Source organism: Sus scrofa, chromosome 4, assembly GCF_000003025.6.
Source record: "Sus scrofa isolate TJ Tabasco breed Duroc chromosome 4, Sscrofa11.1, whole genome shotgun sequence".
NCBI lineage: Eukaryota > Metazoa > Chordata > Mammalia > Artiodactyla > Suidae > Sus > Sus scrofa.
In genome coordinates this window covers 91,742,554-91,758,860 of record NC_010446.5, presented here as the reverse complement: position 1 = coordinate 91,758,860, position 16,307 = coordinate 91,742,554, and the positions used below count along the sequence as shown (strand labels likewise).

Here is a 16,307-nt window from a genome sequence, read left to right as displayed (position 1 = left end):
ATCCCGCGTTGCTGTGGCTCTGGCGTAGGCCGGTAGCTACAGCTCTGATTCAACCCCTAGCCTGGGAACCTCCATATGCCGCGGGAGCGGCCCAAGAAAATAGCAACAACAACAACAACAAAAAGACAAAAGACGAAAAAAAAAAAAAAGATATGGAAGATTAGGAATGGAGAAGTTACATCTAAAGATGGAATGAGTTGGAATTAGAGGTGGATTCATTGAAAGGAGATAAAGAAAAATATCGAGAAAGTGATCAGGAAAGGACAAGCAATGATCATAAATTTAGATTTCCCTTAGTGTTTTGAAATAGATGGAAATTCCTTTGTCCAGGTAGAGGTGTTCTGTAAGGAAATTGCCTCATTAGTTTGCCTTTCATCATATAGAAAACATACACATACATATGTATGTAATGGAAACAAACATGGTGTGTCCATTCTTTATTTTATATGTAATAGCAATATCTTTATAGTTGCAGAATGAAAAATTCCTATTATTTGTGTTAAAGAACTTTAAAAGAAGCATGTGTATCCTAATATTAACTTCAAATAATTGTACCTACCAAGTTTAGGATCAATTTCTAATAATTAATAAGGAACAAATGAATACTAAATGATTTTATTTCCAGAGAACATTGTCTTTACTTCTGAGGCTTAGGCAGTTAGGAAATATACCCATGAAAAAATTTTCTGGTATAAGCCCTAAAAATAACTTTAGAAGTAAGCTTTTTCAGGCAGTTTGCGAACTGTTTTAGTGGCAGAATATTAAAAAGGAATATTATTGATATAACAACATGCAAAAGATATAAAGCATATGATTTGTGTCAGGGAGTGTAACCTAGGAAACTGACCAATTGTCTCATTCTTGGTCACTCTGTAAGACAAGCTCCCGTTTATTTTTGCGAAACTATTTTTCTGAGTTTCTCTGAAGCACCTCAGAATGGGAAAACTGAAGTGTAATAAAAAGGCATCAAAGTTAATGAGATTCTAAGAGTCTTATAATTCTTCTCTTTCTAAAAATAGGGGAAAGTTTTCTTTTATGTTGTATTGTTTTACTCTTGACTCAGTGCTCAGAACTTCCAGTGATATTTCTAATTGGTCTGAACACTAAAGCTGTTTTTTTCTTACTGTTTTAGCTAATGACATAAAATTATTGTAATGAGTATTCGACAAAAGGCATATGATATTCTTACGGTACATATTAGTATTTAGTAAGTTGTCCATAAACACAAACACCTTCATGATTTTGCTCAGCGATTATCTAATTTTTCCTCTCCTGTTCCATTTTATGTTTAGATAAACTGAAGTTCGCATGCTGTGTCTGAGCATTACCCATTCTTTCATTTCACTTTTTAATCAAGTTCAGATAGCTGAAACAGCATGTTTTTTACTTTTGGAGATCTAGTTTCTCAGGCTTGCAGTGTACAAGAAAATAAAAATAATCCATATATAAGATTCAAGGGAAGGCTATTAGATGATTTCTTATTTCTTGGCTAGAGAGATGATATGTCCTTAGTCTTAGGAAAAAAACTCCTAAATAGTTATCAGTTATTTTGTTTCATATTTAACCTTAATTCTTTTTTTTAGCAGATTTTTTTTAGAGGGAATGAATGAGTTCCACCAAATACCTGGAAAGGCCTGCCACCTGCAGACTTTGGGCTGAGTTCCCCATGTATTTCTCCCTGAATCCCGGCCTCTCTCTGTGTAGGCTTCTCCTACATAGCAGTGACCATGGAGTGGGTCAATGAGACCACAGTGAGAGAGTTTGTCTTCCTTGGCTTCTCCTCTCTGGCTGGGCTGCAGCAGCTGCTCTTCTTTATTTTCCTGCTCGTCTACCTGTTCACTCTGGGCACTAATGCCATCATCATTTCCACCATTGTGCTGGACAGAGCCCTTCATACCCCCATGTACTTCTTCCTCGGTGTCCTCTCCTGTTTTGAGACTTGCTACACCTTTGTCATTGTACCCAAGATGCTGGTAGACCTGCTGGCCCAGAAGAAGACCATCTCCTTCCTGGGCTGTGCCATCCAGATGTTTACCTTCCTCTTCCTAGGCTGTTCTCACTCCTTCCTGCTGGCAGCCATGGGCTATGATCGCTACGTGGCCATCTGTAACCCTCTGCGCTACACAGTGCTCATGGGTTATGGTGTGTGTGTGGGACTAGTGGCTGCTGCCTGTGCAGGAGGCTTCACTGTCTCACTGGTCACTACCTCCCTGATATTTCATCTGCCTTTCCATTCCTCCAACCATCTCCATCACTTCTTCTGTGACATCTCTCCTGTCCTTAAGTTGGCTTCCCATCACTCTCACCTTAGTCAATTGGTCATATTCATGCTTGGTGTATTTGCATTGGTTATTCCACTGTTACTTATCCTGGTCTCCTATATCCACATCATCTCTGCCATTCTAAAAATCCCATCCTCTGTTGGAAGATACAAGGCCTTCTCTACCTGTGCCTCCCATCTCATTGTGGTAACTGTTCACTATGGTTGTGCCTCTTTCATTTACCTAAGACCCAAATCCAATTACGCCTCAAGTCAAGACACCTTAATATCTGTATCTTACACCATCCTCACTCCACTGTTCAATCCAATGATTTACAGTCTGAGAAATAAGGAGTTTAAATCAGCCCTTCAAAGAGCAATAGTCCAGACTTTGTATCCTGTTAATTAAATAACCAATTTTTAACTATTCAGGTAATGATAATGCCTTTTATGTGCCAAGTAAAATATATGCTTTCGAACATTTTCTTGTTTAAAGATAGAACACATTGTGATGTAAAGTCATTTTTTTCATATGAGGAGAATGATGTTCAGAGAAGTTAAGACATTCTGGCTTTCTGCCATTAGTGAAACTCTGAGAAGTCTATGTGTGAAAAGTGTACTCAGTTCTAGAAAAAATTTCACCATATTTCACTGTTGTAAAGATTTATTATTCAAAACAAATATATCTGTTGATGAGAGCAATGGTGCATCCAAGCTGCCTAATTTAAAGGAACAGTAGAAGAAATTTGACTATCTATTCCTACCCTTCTTATAATCAGTTTTCCCTTTCCTGAAGACAGCAGGAAACTCTGGTCCCCTGTATTCTGCAGCAAACCTTAGTGGCCCATTTTTGGTTTCTGATCTTCTCTTTTCTCCCCTTCTGTCTACATATTGAAATATATTTGTCTTTACTTGGGATTGTTTTGTCCTTTCCTTGTTTGAGATTGACACCTTATTATGGAGTCTCCATCCATATATATTTAATGACCTTCCTATAGTATCCTGTCATAGCCCCCAAATTTATTCCTTGAACATCATGCCCATTTATTCTCTTTAAGACAGCTGCTAACATTGAATAATTGCTGAAGTATCTCGAGTAATTTAAGCAAAGAGATTGAGTTAATATTAATAGGATGAAGAGTAAGAGTTCCCTAATGGCCAGAAAATTCAGAGAAAAGTTCTTCGTAGAAAACTTCATTCTTGCATAGAAGAAGACAAGAATTCTATGTGCAGGGATTCATCTGGTCCCTGCCTACCTCTGTCATTATTTTTAACATTATCATTATCCATTTTTCATATGTACCTAGTTGTACACTCTGAAGCTAATCTATTACTTGATGGTCCTCAAAGTGACATGATCCTGTATTCTGCCATGTTTCCTCATGTGCTGCTGCTTCTCTGGAATAACGCCCCTCTTTTAATTTCCTTATTTCATCTGATATGTCAATATAACTTCACACCCTCAGTTTCTTTCTAAAGACTTCCCTGTCTCCCTGACATACCTTGACAATGGTATTAGGCTCTACCTTCCTTGTGTTCCCATAACACCCAGAATCTATTTTGATTATATCTCTTATTATTTCAACAAATATTTATTCATTGTTTACAACTATTTTCTCACATCCACAGGTTGTCTTTTTGTATTATTTTTCATGGTTTCCTTTGCTGTGCAAATGCTTGTAAGTTTGATTAGGTCCCATTGATTCATTTTTGTTTTTATTTCTATTGCCTTGGGAGACTGACCTAAGAAAACATTTGTATGGTTGATATTAGATAATGTTTTGTATATGTTCTCTTCTAGTAGTTTTATGGTGTCTTGTCTTATGTCTAAGTCTTTAAGACATTTTGAGTTTACTTTTTTGCATGGTGTCCGGGTGTGTTCTAGTTTCAGTGATGTACAGGCACCTGTTCAGTTTTCCCAGCAGCACTTGCTGAAGAGACTTTTTCCCATTTTATATTCTTGCCTCCTTTGTCGAAGATTAATTGACCATAAGTGTCTGGGTTTATTTCTGGGTTCTCTGTTCTGTCCCATTGTTCTGTATGTCCGTTCTTGTACCAGTAACACACTGTCTTGATTACTGTAGATTTGTAATATTGCCTGAAGTCTGGGAGAGTTATGGCTTCTGCTTGATTTTTTTTTAATGTACAGTACAGTATATTTTAAATTAGCTGAAGCAAAATTTTATTCCTTTTTTATAAATTGCAAGACTACATTCTTTTTCTACTTTAGAATTTTTCTTATTTTATCTGTCAGTTTATAGTAACTTTTTATTAACATTTTGGTCATTTTTGAGTAATTCCTCATTTATTGTTTATTTCCTAATATTTTTGTTTGTGCTTTCCTTGCAAATAAATATTTTATTTTACACAGTAAAATTGTTGGTTATTTATTATTCTATGATAATCTTTCATTATCTTCATGCTTAGCTTTTCAATTTTTAAAATATTTTTAAATTAAAATATGGTTGACTTACAGTATTATGCCAATTTCTGTTGTAAAGTGACTCAGTCATGCATTATATATATAATATACATACATAATATACATATAAATTGTTTCAGTTTTCCTTTTCTTTTTTAGGGAGGCACCCTCAACATATGGATGTTCCCGGGCTAGGGGTCAAATCAGACCTACAGCTGCTGGCCTAAGCTATAGCCACAGCAACACAGGATCCAAGCCACATCTGCAACCTCCACTACAGCTCACAGCAACACCAGATTGCCAACCCACTGAGCAAGGCCAAGGGATCCAACCCACATCCTCATGGATACTAGTTGGATTCCTTTCCACTGTGCCACAATGGGAACTCCCTCTTTCAATTTTTCCATTCAGTGATATATTTTTTTCAAATTCTTCAATTTTTTTTTGCATTTTTTATGACATTATCAGAGTTTCTGAACAGTGCATTACTTAAAGGTTTAAGTGGAACTTTTCTATTTCTTAAAGAAGTATTTATTGAAATACTATTCTGTGTCAGAAACCAATTAGGTGGCATTGAGATAATTTCATATTTGTAAGTTTGTTAAAATTCTCTGTGCAATAATATAAGTGTAGTGCCTTATTTGAGGGATAACTGTATGATGACATCCTCTATTTCAGCTAAGAAAATCGGCCTTTATAGTCACTTTATTCTTACTGTCTAATATCTGGGATTTTTCTTTCTATAAAATTACTGTTTAGTCTAGACTTTCAGAATTCTTGGTAAAAATGTGTACAAAATTTTCCATTACAACATCTGAGGATGTCTTTGAAATTATTTTGTCATTTCATACTATGTATATTTGTGCTTTCTTTCATTTTTCTCTGGATAAAGTAGTAGTAATTTGTATGTTTTGTTTATATTATTGAAGAGCTAATATAGGTACACTTGTGTGTATGTATTCAAGTGTTTCTCTTTTTTAACGTCATTATTTAATTGTTACTTGTATTATTTTCCTTTGTATTTCCCTTTAATTGGTTGTTTCATTTTTAACTATCTGATGTTTTATAAGTACTTTTATTTCTAAAATTTAAATTTATATATATAGTTAAGCTATGAAATTTTCTCTCATCACTGCTTTAAATTTAACCCACCCATTCTAATATGTAGAGTATAATTGATATTTTCTCTAATAATAATAATAATATTTATTTCATTTCTCTTTGTATTTCCTTTGACCCAACAATATTGATAGTATTTTAAAATTCTCATGTGGAAGAGCCATTTTACATCAGTATCTATTGATAATTTATTATTGGTATTTGGAAATATTGCTTGCGTTATTTTTACTTTGTGACATTGATTCTAAGTTTTTGTTATAACTTAAAAGAGAGTCATACATATTTCATGTGCCTTGAAAAGAAATCATGCATCTTTTATTAGGCTATAAAGTTAAATGGATAACTCTGATATAATTTACTAATTTATAGTTCAGGTCTACTAATTCTTAGTTTATATTTTTTTTCCTGATGTGTTTTGAACATGGTGGTTTATGAAAATTACCTGTTGTTAGTCAATTTTATGTTATATTTTATAATTTCTTATGAAGGTGGCAGCTGTGTTTTGGGGGAGGGCATAAATTCATATAAATTGTAATTTCATAATTGCAGCTGTTAGAATTAAAACTGTAATTTTTACCTTTTTTGTTCAAGTAATGTTCTTTGAATTTTGAATTGCCAAATATCAAGATCACAAGATGGGTTTTTTTGTGCTGGGCATAATTTGCTGTGTTTTGTTTTGTTTTTTGTCTTTCTGAGACATTTCACTGTAGATGTGTCTTATGCATAAAATTGAGTTGTGTTTTGAGAGTGTATCAGATTTTTTAGAAATCTTTAGTCTCTTTTTCTTAGGCATTCAGTATTTGGTTAATCAGTTTTAAATGATAGCCATAGAGTATCATCTGTTAATGATGTAGCAACAATTAAGCTTTTCCTATTTCATCATTTCTCTCATCAGTCTCTTCTTATTTTTTAAATTTGTTACTTAAGTACATAACTTTTACATATCATGCTTCCACTTTTTTTCCCCCACTTCTGTGTGTGTTGGATCTACATTTAGGTATGTTTATTCAGTGTTCACTTCTTGTCCTTTGGCTGAAAGGCTTACCAGACTTTCCTTGGTGAATGAATTTCTTCATCTAGTGACTTCATCAACAGAAGCCAGGGATTTTAAAATTCCTGGAGTGTTAGCATTTTAAAAACTATTTTTCTATGTCTTTGGTATTCAAGGACAGTATGTTTATGAATGAAAATCCTTGGTAGACTCTTCTTCCTTGAATTTCTTGAAAACTTCAACACTTTTAGGCATTGCATATTGTTGCCAAGAAGTATGATTTCCACATGATTTTGTTTTTATTGTTAGTGATAGTTTTTTCTACAAAGGCACAGATATTTTTCTGTCATATTTAAATAAATACAACAGTTTGACTAGGGAATGTGATGGATTTGAATGTTTTTGATCAAAGTTGATGAACATTTGGATAGTCATAAATATGAATAGAGTGAAAACATGACAAATAATTTGAAAAAAAAATTTTTTTGGCCATACATGCAGCATGTGGAATTTCCCAGGTAATGGATCAAGACCACACTACAGCCCACAAAGTTGCTGGAGTGACCATGCTGGATCCTTGGGATCCTTGGATCCTTAAACCACTGTGCCACAAGATAACTCCTCATTTGAATATTTATATATAGTTTTTTTTTAATTTCAGGGAAGTTTTTTTATTTTATTTTTTATTTTATTTTTTTTAATTTATTTTATTTTCCCACTGTACAGCAAGGGGGTCAGGTTATCCTTACATGTATACATTGCAATTACAGTTTTTCCCCCACCCTTTCTTCTGTTGCAACATGAGTATCTAGACATAGTTCTCAATGCTATTCAGCAGGATCTCCTTGTAAATCTATTCTAGGTTGTGTCTGATAAGCCCAAGCTCCCGATCCCTCCCACTCCCTCCCCCTCCCATCAGGCAACCACAAGTCTCTTCTCCAAGTCCATGATTTTCTCTTCTGAGGAGATGTTCATTTGTGCTGGATATTAGATTCCAGTTATAAGTGATATCATATGGTATTTGTCTTTGTCTTTCTGGCTCATTTCACTCAGTATGAGAGTCTCTAGTTCCATCCATGTTGCTGCAAATGGCATTATGTCATTCTTTTTATGGCTGAGTAGTATTCCATTGTGTATATATACCACCTCTTCCGAATCCAATCATCTGTTGATGGACATTTGGATTGTTTCCATGTCCTGGCTATTGTGAATAGGGCTGCAATGAACACGCGGGTGCATGTGTCTCTTTTAAGTAGAGTTTTGTCCATATAGATGCCCAAGAGTGGGATTGCAGGGTCATATGGAAGTTCTATGTATAGATTTCTAAGGTATCTCCAAACTGTTCTCCATAGTGGCTGTACCAGTTTACATTCCCACCAGCAGTGCAGGAGGGTTCAGGGAAGTTTTTTTAAATAGTTTTAAAATGTGAGTTTGATTTAGGGACTCCAATACTGTGCATTTTTGATCTATTTTGCATTTCTTCTATGCCTATCACTTTCTCTTTAATTTTTAAAAGCATTTCTTTCTTTAATTTAATTTAATATGGATTCATTTTGATAGTATTTTCTTCTGTATGTGGTTGTTTCTGCTTGCTATTTTCTTTTTCTGTGTTTTCTGGTAGAGCTGTCATTTGCTGAACTCTATAAAATATTTGCATGTTTTGATTATTTTTAAATTCTAGGTTTATTCTGTCTTTCCTTTATGTTTCAGCATATTTTATACCTTGTTGCTTTGGGCTGTTTTCTTTTTCCTAATTCTTTATCAAAGATTTCTCACATTCAAAATTTGTTATACATAGAATAAAAAATAATTTGGGATTTTTAATTTTTTAAATTTTTAAATTTTTTTTGTCTTTTTGCCATCTCTAGGGCCACTTCCACAACACATGGAGGTTCCCAGGCTAGGAGTCTAATTGGAACTGTAGCCACTGGCCTATACCAGAGCCACAACAACTTGGGATCCAAGCTGCAGCTCATGGCAATGCTGGATCCTTAACCCACTGAGCAAGGCCAGGGATCAAACCCACAACCTCATGGTTCCTAGTCGGATTCGTTAACCACTGAGCCACAATGGGAACTCCGGGATTTTTTATTTGTACTTAGTAAAACTTGAGAAGCAGTTAAATGTTCAGTAAATAGAATAAATTTCAGGTAAGATAATATTTTGCTTAATGTGATTATACACAGTTAAAAAGTATTCTTGTTTTTCCAAGTTAGTAGGCTGTTGTATATTGTTGCTAGAGAACTAAAAGTAGTCTATGACTCTTTGCTTTTTACTACAGAAAAGATTACTGAAAATTTAGACCTCAGTTTTCAATGCTTTTCATATTTCATGAGCCATATGCAATACTTCTTCTAAGGGTAGTTTGCATATCAGAATTCAATTGCTCTGTAACAGAGCACATTTTGATCCAGCTATGATGGACTTCACATTTATCTGTAAGGAGAGACGATGATGCCTAAGGAAAGGTGTTTTGGATAATTTGGTCACTTAAGAAAATATTTACCTACACATAAATACAAATAGTGAGTCTCATTGACTCACTTTTGGTCTCATCGGTTTGAATCAGCTTAAAAAAATGTTTTCTTATTTCATTGAAATTATGTTTGTTCAAAAGAAGAGACACATGAAATAAATAGTCATAATTTATAATCTAAATCAATCCATCTGTATTGAATTTAATATAAAATGTCTCCCAAGCCTCTACTCAGGTTTATCATCTTACCTTTTTTTTTCATATATGTTTATGGCTATATTTATTGAGGATTGGAGATAGAATAGAGCCATAGTAAATTCTAAGCTCAGATTAGAAGGGCAAATCATTATTAATTTATCATTCTTTTACTAAAAATTTTTGAAGACTTGTGATGTGCTCCAATAGCACTTAAAGATTTCAAAGAAGGACTCAAATAATGGATCCTGATGCCCTAAATAATTGTAGCTAGGGACTAAAAGAGACATATATACAAAAATTACATTATAATATGAATTTCTTCCAAAGTAACTGTAAAGTAACTTACTATACCAAAACTGTCCTATTCTATTTTTTTTCTGCCTTTTAGGCCTGCACCAGCAGCACATGGCTGCTCTTATATAGTACTTACGTTCTTAATTACAGACATAGTTACATAAAAGTGCAGTAAAAGGTAAACCTAATTCACTGCATTGGACATCAGACCCTTCTGCTTAGTTCTTCTAAGGTGGAATTCTCATGGATGTGGGTTTTTGTTGGCCTAGAAAACAAATAATTTCTCAATAAAAAGGGCCATCTTCTTTTATCCAATGTATAACCCTGTCTCCATAAAAGCATCTTTCCACTTTTACCTATTTCATGAGATATATCTTGATTTCCTTTCTTCAAAACATCATAGCTATAGCCCTCTTTTATACCACTTACTGAGTTCTTACTGTACTGAATTCTTACTGAGTTACATGTTCAGGCAGTTATGTTCATATGTTTCTCTTTTACCAGACTGTCAACAGTGTGATGTGATACACACACACACACACACACACACACACACACACACACACAGTGGACTGTATTACTCAGCCACAAAAAGAATAAAATTTTGCCACTTGCAACAATGTGAATGGACCTGAAGGTTATTATGCTTAATGAAATTGTCAGAGAAAGACAAATACTGAATGTTATGTTTATATGGAAACAGAAAAAAAATGAATATAACAAAACAGAGAGATTCACAGATATAGAGAAAAAACTGGTGATTACCAGTGAGGAGAGGGAAGACAGGATGGGCAAGATGGAGATCGATTAAGAGGTACAATTTACTGTATATAAAATAAATAACTTACTTCACTCAGTATGATAGTTCCGTCCATGTTCCTGCAAATGGTGTTATTTTGTTCTTTTTTATGGCTGAGTAGTACTCCATTGTGTATATATACCACATCATCCTAATCCAATAATCTGTCCATGGACTTATACCTGGAATGTAATGTATGGCACAAATGAACCTTTCCACAGAAAAGAAAATCATGGATTTGGAGAATAGACTTGTGGTTGCCAAGGAGGAGGGAGAGGCAGTGGTGTGGATTGGGAGCTTGGGGTTAATAGATGCAGACTATTGCCTTTAGAATGGATTAGCAATGAGATCCTGCTGTGTAGTACTGGGAACTATGTCTAGTCATTTATGATGGAGCATGATAGTGTGAGAAAAAAGAATGTATACATGTATGTGTGACTGGGTCACCATGCTGTACAGTAGGAAAAAAAATGTATTGGGGAAATAACAATTGATTACAATTAAAAAATATGAGAAATAAAAACAAAAACATCAAATAGCCAAATGAAAACTACCTAAATAAATAATAAATAAATAAATAAGCTACCAGTATATATAGTACAGGACAGGGACTGTAGCCAATATTTTATAATAACTATATATGGAGTATAATCCATAATAATATTGAACACTATGTTGAACATCTGAAACTAATATTGGAAATCAAATATACATCAATTTTTAAAAAAGCATGGTATCTAGCACACAAAAATTGATGTTCCAAGAATTAGGAAATAGAAACCGACAGACTCGGAGTTCCCATCGTGGCTCAGTGGTTAATGAACCTGACTAGCATCCATGAGGATGGGGGTTCAGTCCCTGGCCTCGCTCAGTGTGTTAAGGATCTGGCATTGATGTGAGCTATGGTGTAGGTCACAGACATGGTGGGATCCCACGATGCCGTGGCTCTGGTGTATGTGGGCGGCTACAGCTCCAATTCAACCCCTAGCCTGGGACCCTCCATGTGCCTCAAGTGTGGCTGACAAAAAAAAAAAAAAAAAAAAAAAAAAAAAAAAAGAAAGAAAGAAAGAAACTGACAGACTCTACAGACCAGAGTTTATAAACCAATATAGCATCTTTTTTGCTTCAATATATTTGTACCATAAATCGGGGTAGTCACTCAACCTAACAGATTCAGGGGAAAGATGTAGCCTGCTGATGAATCTTCTCACTGAAATATTTCCTGAACATCTAGCCATAGTCCCAATTTATGACATAACTGAAGGATAGAGAAGCCACTAAGCCCTAATCATCAAATTCTTGCTTAATATTTTGGCATTTTCTCCTCATCTTCCATCTTGCGGTATCTCTGATACAACTTGTAAAGAGCAAGTCACATGAGCCCCTAAGACAGACATCTATGAGTGTCTAGTATTTCTGTCTTCTAGCCCCAAATGTCTGGACTCAGTGGCAGACAGAATAAATATGCAATGTGAAATTAGGAGGTAGTTCTTCTAAGAGAGAAGCCTCAGCTAAAACCTATGGAAACACACTATTACATCTTACCCCATAACCCTATTTTTTTCTTGATTTATTGAACAAATATCAGTCGTGCTCACATTATGTTCCAGGAACAAACGAGTTTCCCATGTGTTTGAAAGGCTTATGCTGCCTCTGTCATTCTAATAATCTGTCCTCTATTTTTTTCAAATATTTCTTCCCCTCTTCTAGGTTTCACAAATGAGAATGTGAAATGGATATTTTTCTCCACATTGATAATAAAAATTAGTCATTAGGTAGGGTTACTCAAAGAAGGCGATGCATTGTCTATTTTAACAAGTAGGACAAGAAAACCTCTACCTCTCTAAAAAGTCCCCAGAGAATTTATAAGAGGAAGCCAACAAATCTCCACAGTATTTTAGAAAGTTACTTCTCTTTGGCCAACAAATTCTCATAGTGTATTAACATAGTTTTACTAACTGGGGAGATTATGGACAAGTATTGGGTGCAGTGTGGTAATTAGATCCCAATAGAAATAGATCTTAATAACAACCAAAGTGTTGAGGCCATGGCTAATGTAAAAAGAAAAGACCATTGGTGATACTCATTGAGGAAATAGCGAAACTATCCAAGGCACAGGTGATATTTCTGTGTGAAACAATGCAGGTAGTTTTCTTATACTGGCCCAGAGTTTGTAGAAAATGAAAGAAGAACCCTGGGACATTGTGGCAGGGGATATACTTTTGGCAGATTTCACCTAGAAACCTTTATAGAATTTTCCAGTATGTATCTGAGAATAAAGAAACCTTCATGTCCCTGGGCTCTAAACTCTGATTTGAAAGAATGTAAAATTTTAATTTTTATTTAAGTACTTTTACTTCTTTATTGAGATGAGCAGGGAGAATCCAGTCACTTATTTGTATGTCAAATTTAAAAATGTTGGGGTTTTCCCTGGAGCCGGTTATCTGTTTTCTCTTAGTTATTGGTAGTGGAAAATAGGAAATGTGATCATGATAGAAAGGGCAACTGGATGGTGGAAAATGTAAGAATAAAGATAAAGACCAAGATCAAGAGGAAGGGATCAACACAGGAAACGTTTTGATCTTCTTCATAGGGGGTAATTATTGGAAAGAAAGGAAACCAAAATTTATACAGCATATGGAACATACAGAGAACATAGAAAGTATTTTTACTTAGAAGACATGTGGTAGTACAAAGGGGACCAGGCTGCTATAAAGTGAACTAAGATCATTATTAATTCATTAAAGGACTGTTTCATTTATTCATAAAACACTTACATACCATATATTACATTTACTTAAATATTGGGTTATATTTTCAAGATACACAGGGAATAAGGGGCAGTCTTTATCCTTGAGGCTCTCAAATCTATTGGAGAGACAAACAGAGAAAATAATTAGATATAACATATTGAATATTTTGATGAAGACACATGAAATAAGCTTTACATATACTAGAAACAACGAATTCTCCCTAGGCATATTACAGAATGTTCATAACTGGTGACTTTAAAAAGTGTGAAGAATGAGTGAGCCACAGATGAAAGTTAAAGGAAATTTGAGGCTGAGATTCTTTATCTCTCTTCTCCCATCACTTTTTCTCAGCATGAAGTCTTGAAATACAAAGGCATATACAGAAAACTGTACATTTTTTAGTGCAATTCCTGTGTGATTTAAATTTAGAGAATATATTTGTAAACGTAAATGGGATAGAATAAGTTGCCTCTTTTACCAGCTTGAGAAATTGGCTTTACTCTATAGGTGATAGAAAGGTATTGAGCAAAATATTTAAAAGTCACTTTACTCTTTCCACTTGCTGAGAAGGCAGTTTAGTTACATCCTTTTCTTTTTCTATCTTTTTCATTTTATCCCAAAGCTTTTTTTGAACATGTAATATCTTCCTTTTCAAATTCAGGATACTGTATCCTCTTTACCAATTATTTTATGCAGCATCTCAGACTGGATTAAATGCAGTCAACATTTTCCACAGCAAATGTATTCTTGAAATTCCATTCCCACATAGGTTCCAAGGATGAGTTTGAAAAAGTAGATGATATATTGCAGAGGTTGGTTGGTTGGGGGGCACAGAATAGTCATTGAGTAATGTGGCCTTTCTTGGGATAACTAGTCAGTGTTCTTTCTGAGGATGATTCTATAAAAGAAAATACTCAAATAAGGGAGACCAGAGAGTGGGAAAAGCAGGGATGTTATCTCCAAAAGAATACTAGAGGAATCTTGTTCCAGTCAAAAGCACAGTGTGTATTTCTTATTTATAAAGTTCAGTGCTAAGGCAATACCAAGATATCAAAATATGAACTAAAGTTCTTAATTCTAATTCCATTTCAAAATTTTACTAAATCTTTGTCTAAGCAAAAAAACAAACAATAATAGAAATTTTGTTAATTTTAAAGGACTTTAAGACCAACAATAAAGTGATATTAAATTTTTAAAAGTTTAGGTAGTGAGGTAATTGAGAAAACCACATGATAATAAGAAAAGAAAATGATAAAATGATAGAAAAGAAACGCTTTATTTTTTCCAGTTTTTTTGAGCCATAATTGACATGCAACACTGTATATGTTTAAGGTATATGGCAAAATGATTTGATTTACATACATCATGAAGTGATTATCACAATAAGTTTAGCAAGCTCCCATCATCTCATGTAGGAACAAAATTTAAGAAATAGAGACATATTAATAATATTTTTTCTAATGATGAGAATTCTTAGGATTTACTCTTAATAACTTTCATATGTAACATACAGTAGAATTAAACATAATTTTTAGGATGACAGTAATTTTTAATAGATCATTTCTCTTTGCATTTCATGTGAAAACTTCTCCCCAGATTCACTGCTAAAATCAGCATAAAGTTAGCCCTTCAGGTGCATATTAATTTAGGATAATTTTTGGTTAATTGGAAATCCTCTTTTTGCTCTCTCGTGCCTGTTGTTTCTCTTTCAAACCAGACTGGCTACTTTAGGAAGGGTAAATCTTGACTTCTCACTTCCAAAGGCCTCTAGACTTGACCATGTTGACTTTATTCCATGGGATCAATTCTTCATGGCCAATTCCTCCTGTGTTACTGAGTTCTTCCTGTTGGGATTCTCCAGCCTTGGGGACCTGCAGCTGGTCCTCTTTGTCATCTTTCTCTGCCTCTATTTGATCATCCTGAGTGGAAACATCACCATCATCTCAGTCATCCGCTTGGATCACAGCCTCCACACACCCATGTACTTCTTTCTGTGTGTCCTTTCTACCTCTGAGACCTTCTACACAATTGTTATCCTGCCCAAGATGCTTATCAATCTGCTCTCTGTACTCAGGACCCTCTCCTTTGTGAGCTGTGCTTCCCAGATGTACTTCTTCCTTGGTTTTGCTGTCACCAATTCCCTGCTTCTGGGAGTGATGGGTTATGATCGCTATGCTGCCATCTGCCAACCTTTGCACTACCCCATTCTCATGAGCTGGAGGGTATGTAGACAACTAGCAGCAACATGTATTGTTACTGGTTTCTTAATATCTCTATTGGGAACATCTTTGGTCTTTAGCCTCCCTTTCTGTGGTTCCAATAGGGTCAACCATTACTTTTGTGATATTTCACCAGTCATCCGCCTTGCCTGTGCTGAAACCTACATTAATGAACTGGTCATCTTCATCGGTGGGGTCTTGGTGCTCGTCGTGCCCTTGATCTGCATCTGCATCTCTTATGGATTTATTGCCTCTGCTATCCTGAAGATATCATCAGCTGAAGGCAAGCGAAAAGCATTCTCTACCTGTGCCTCTCATCTTATTGTGGTCATCGTCCATTATGGCTGTGCTTCCTTTGTTTACTTGCGACCCTCAGCCAAATATACATCAGGCAAAGACAGGCTGGTGACAGTGACTTATACTGTCATCACCCCCCTGTTAAACCCTATGGTGTACAGCCTCAGGAACAAAGATGTGCAGCTGGCTATTCGGAAAATGCTTGGGAAGACTGGATTTTCTGTTAAGACTTCATAATTAAAACATTTTTCAACAGCACACACACAGTTGGGTCAAATGTATCACTGATTGTTTAAGTCATAAAAGTTTCTAGTCCAGTTATCTGTATAATTGTGTGGGCTTGGATAAGTTGTTTGACTTTGTGGGGCCATAATGTTATTTTATGTAAAGCGGACATAGTAATGTGTTCTTCTCAAGACTATTGCAAAGATTAAGGGAGATAGCAAAGTACCTGTCACTAAGTACCTTTCTCCTTTTCT

General features: G+C 35.0%; 2 protein-coding genes across 2 annotated transcripts; both read left to right on the top strand.

Moving 5' to 3' along the window:
• LOC100519710 (olfactory receptor 10K1) lies at positions 1,728-2,669 on the top strand. Its single transcript, XM_003125680.1, has one exon. It carries the CDS (start codon positions 1,728-1,730, stop codon positions 2,667-2,669), a length of 942 nt encoding a protein of 313 aa, XP_003125728.1.
• LOC100625390 (olfactory receptor 10R2-like) lies at positions 15,124-16,065 on the top strand. Its single transcript, XM_003355116.1, has one exon. The coding sequence runs from the start codon at positions 15,124-15,126 to the stop codon at positions 16,063-16,065; it is 942 nt and encodes a 313-aa protein (XP_003355164.1).

Coding starts and splice junctions, on each gene's coding strand:
- LOC100519710 (XM_003125680.1), top strand. CDS start 1,728: ATGGAGTGGGTCAATGAGACCACAGTGAGAGAGTTTGTCTTCCTTGGC.
- LOC100625390 (XM_003355116.1), top strand. CDS start 15,124: ATGGCCAATTCCTCCTGTGTTACTGAGTTCTTCCTGTTGGGATTCTCC.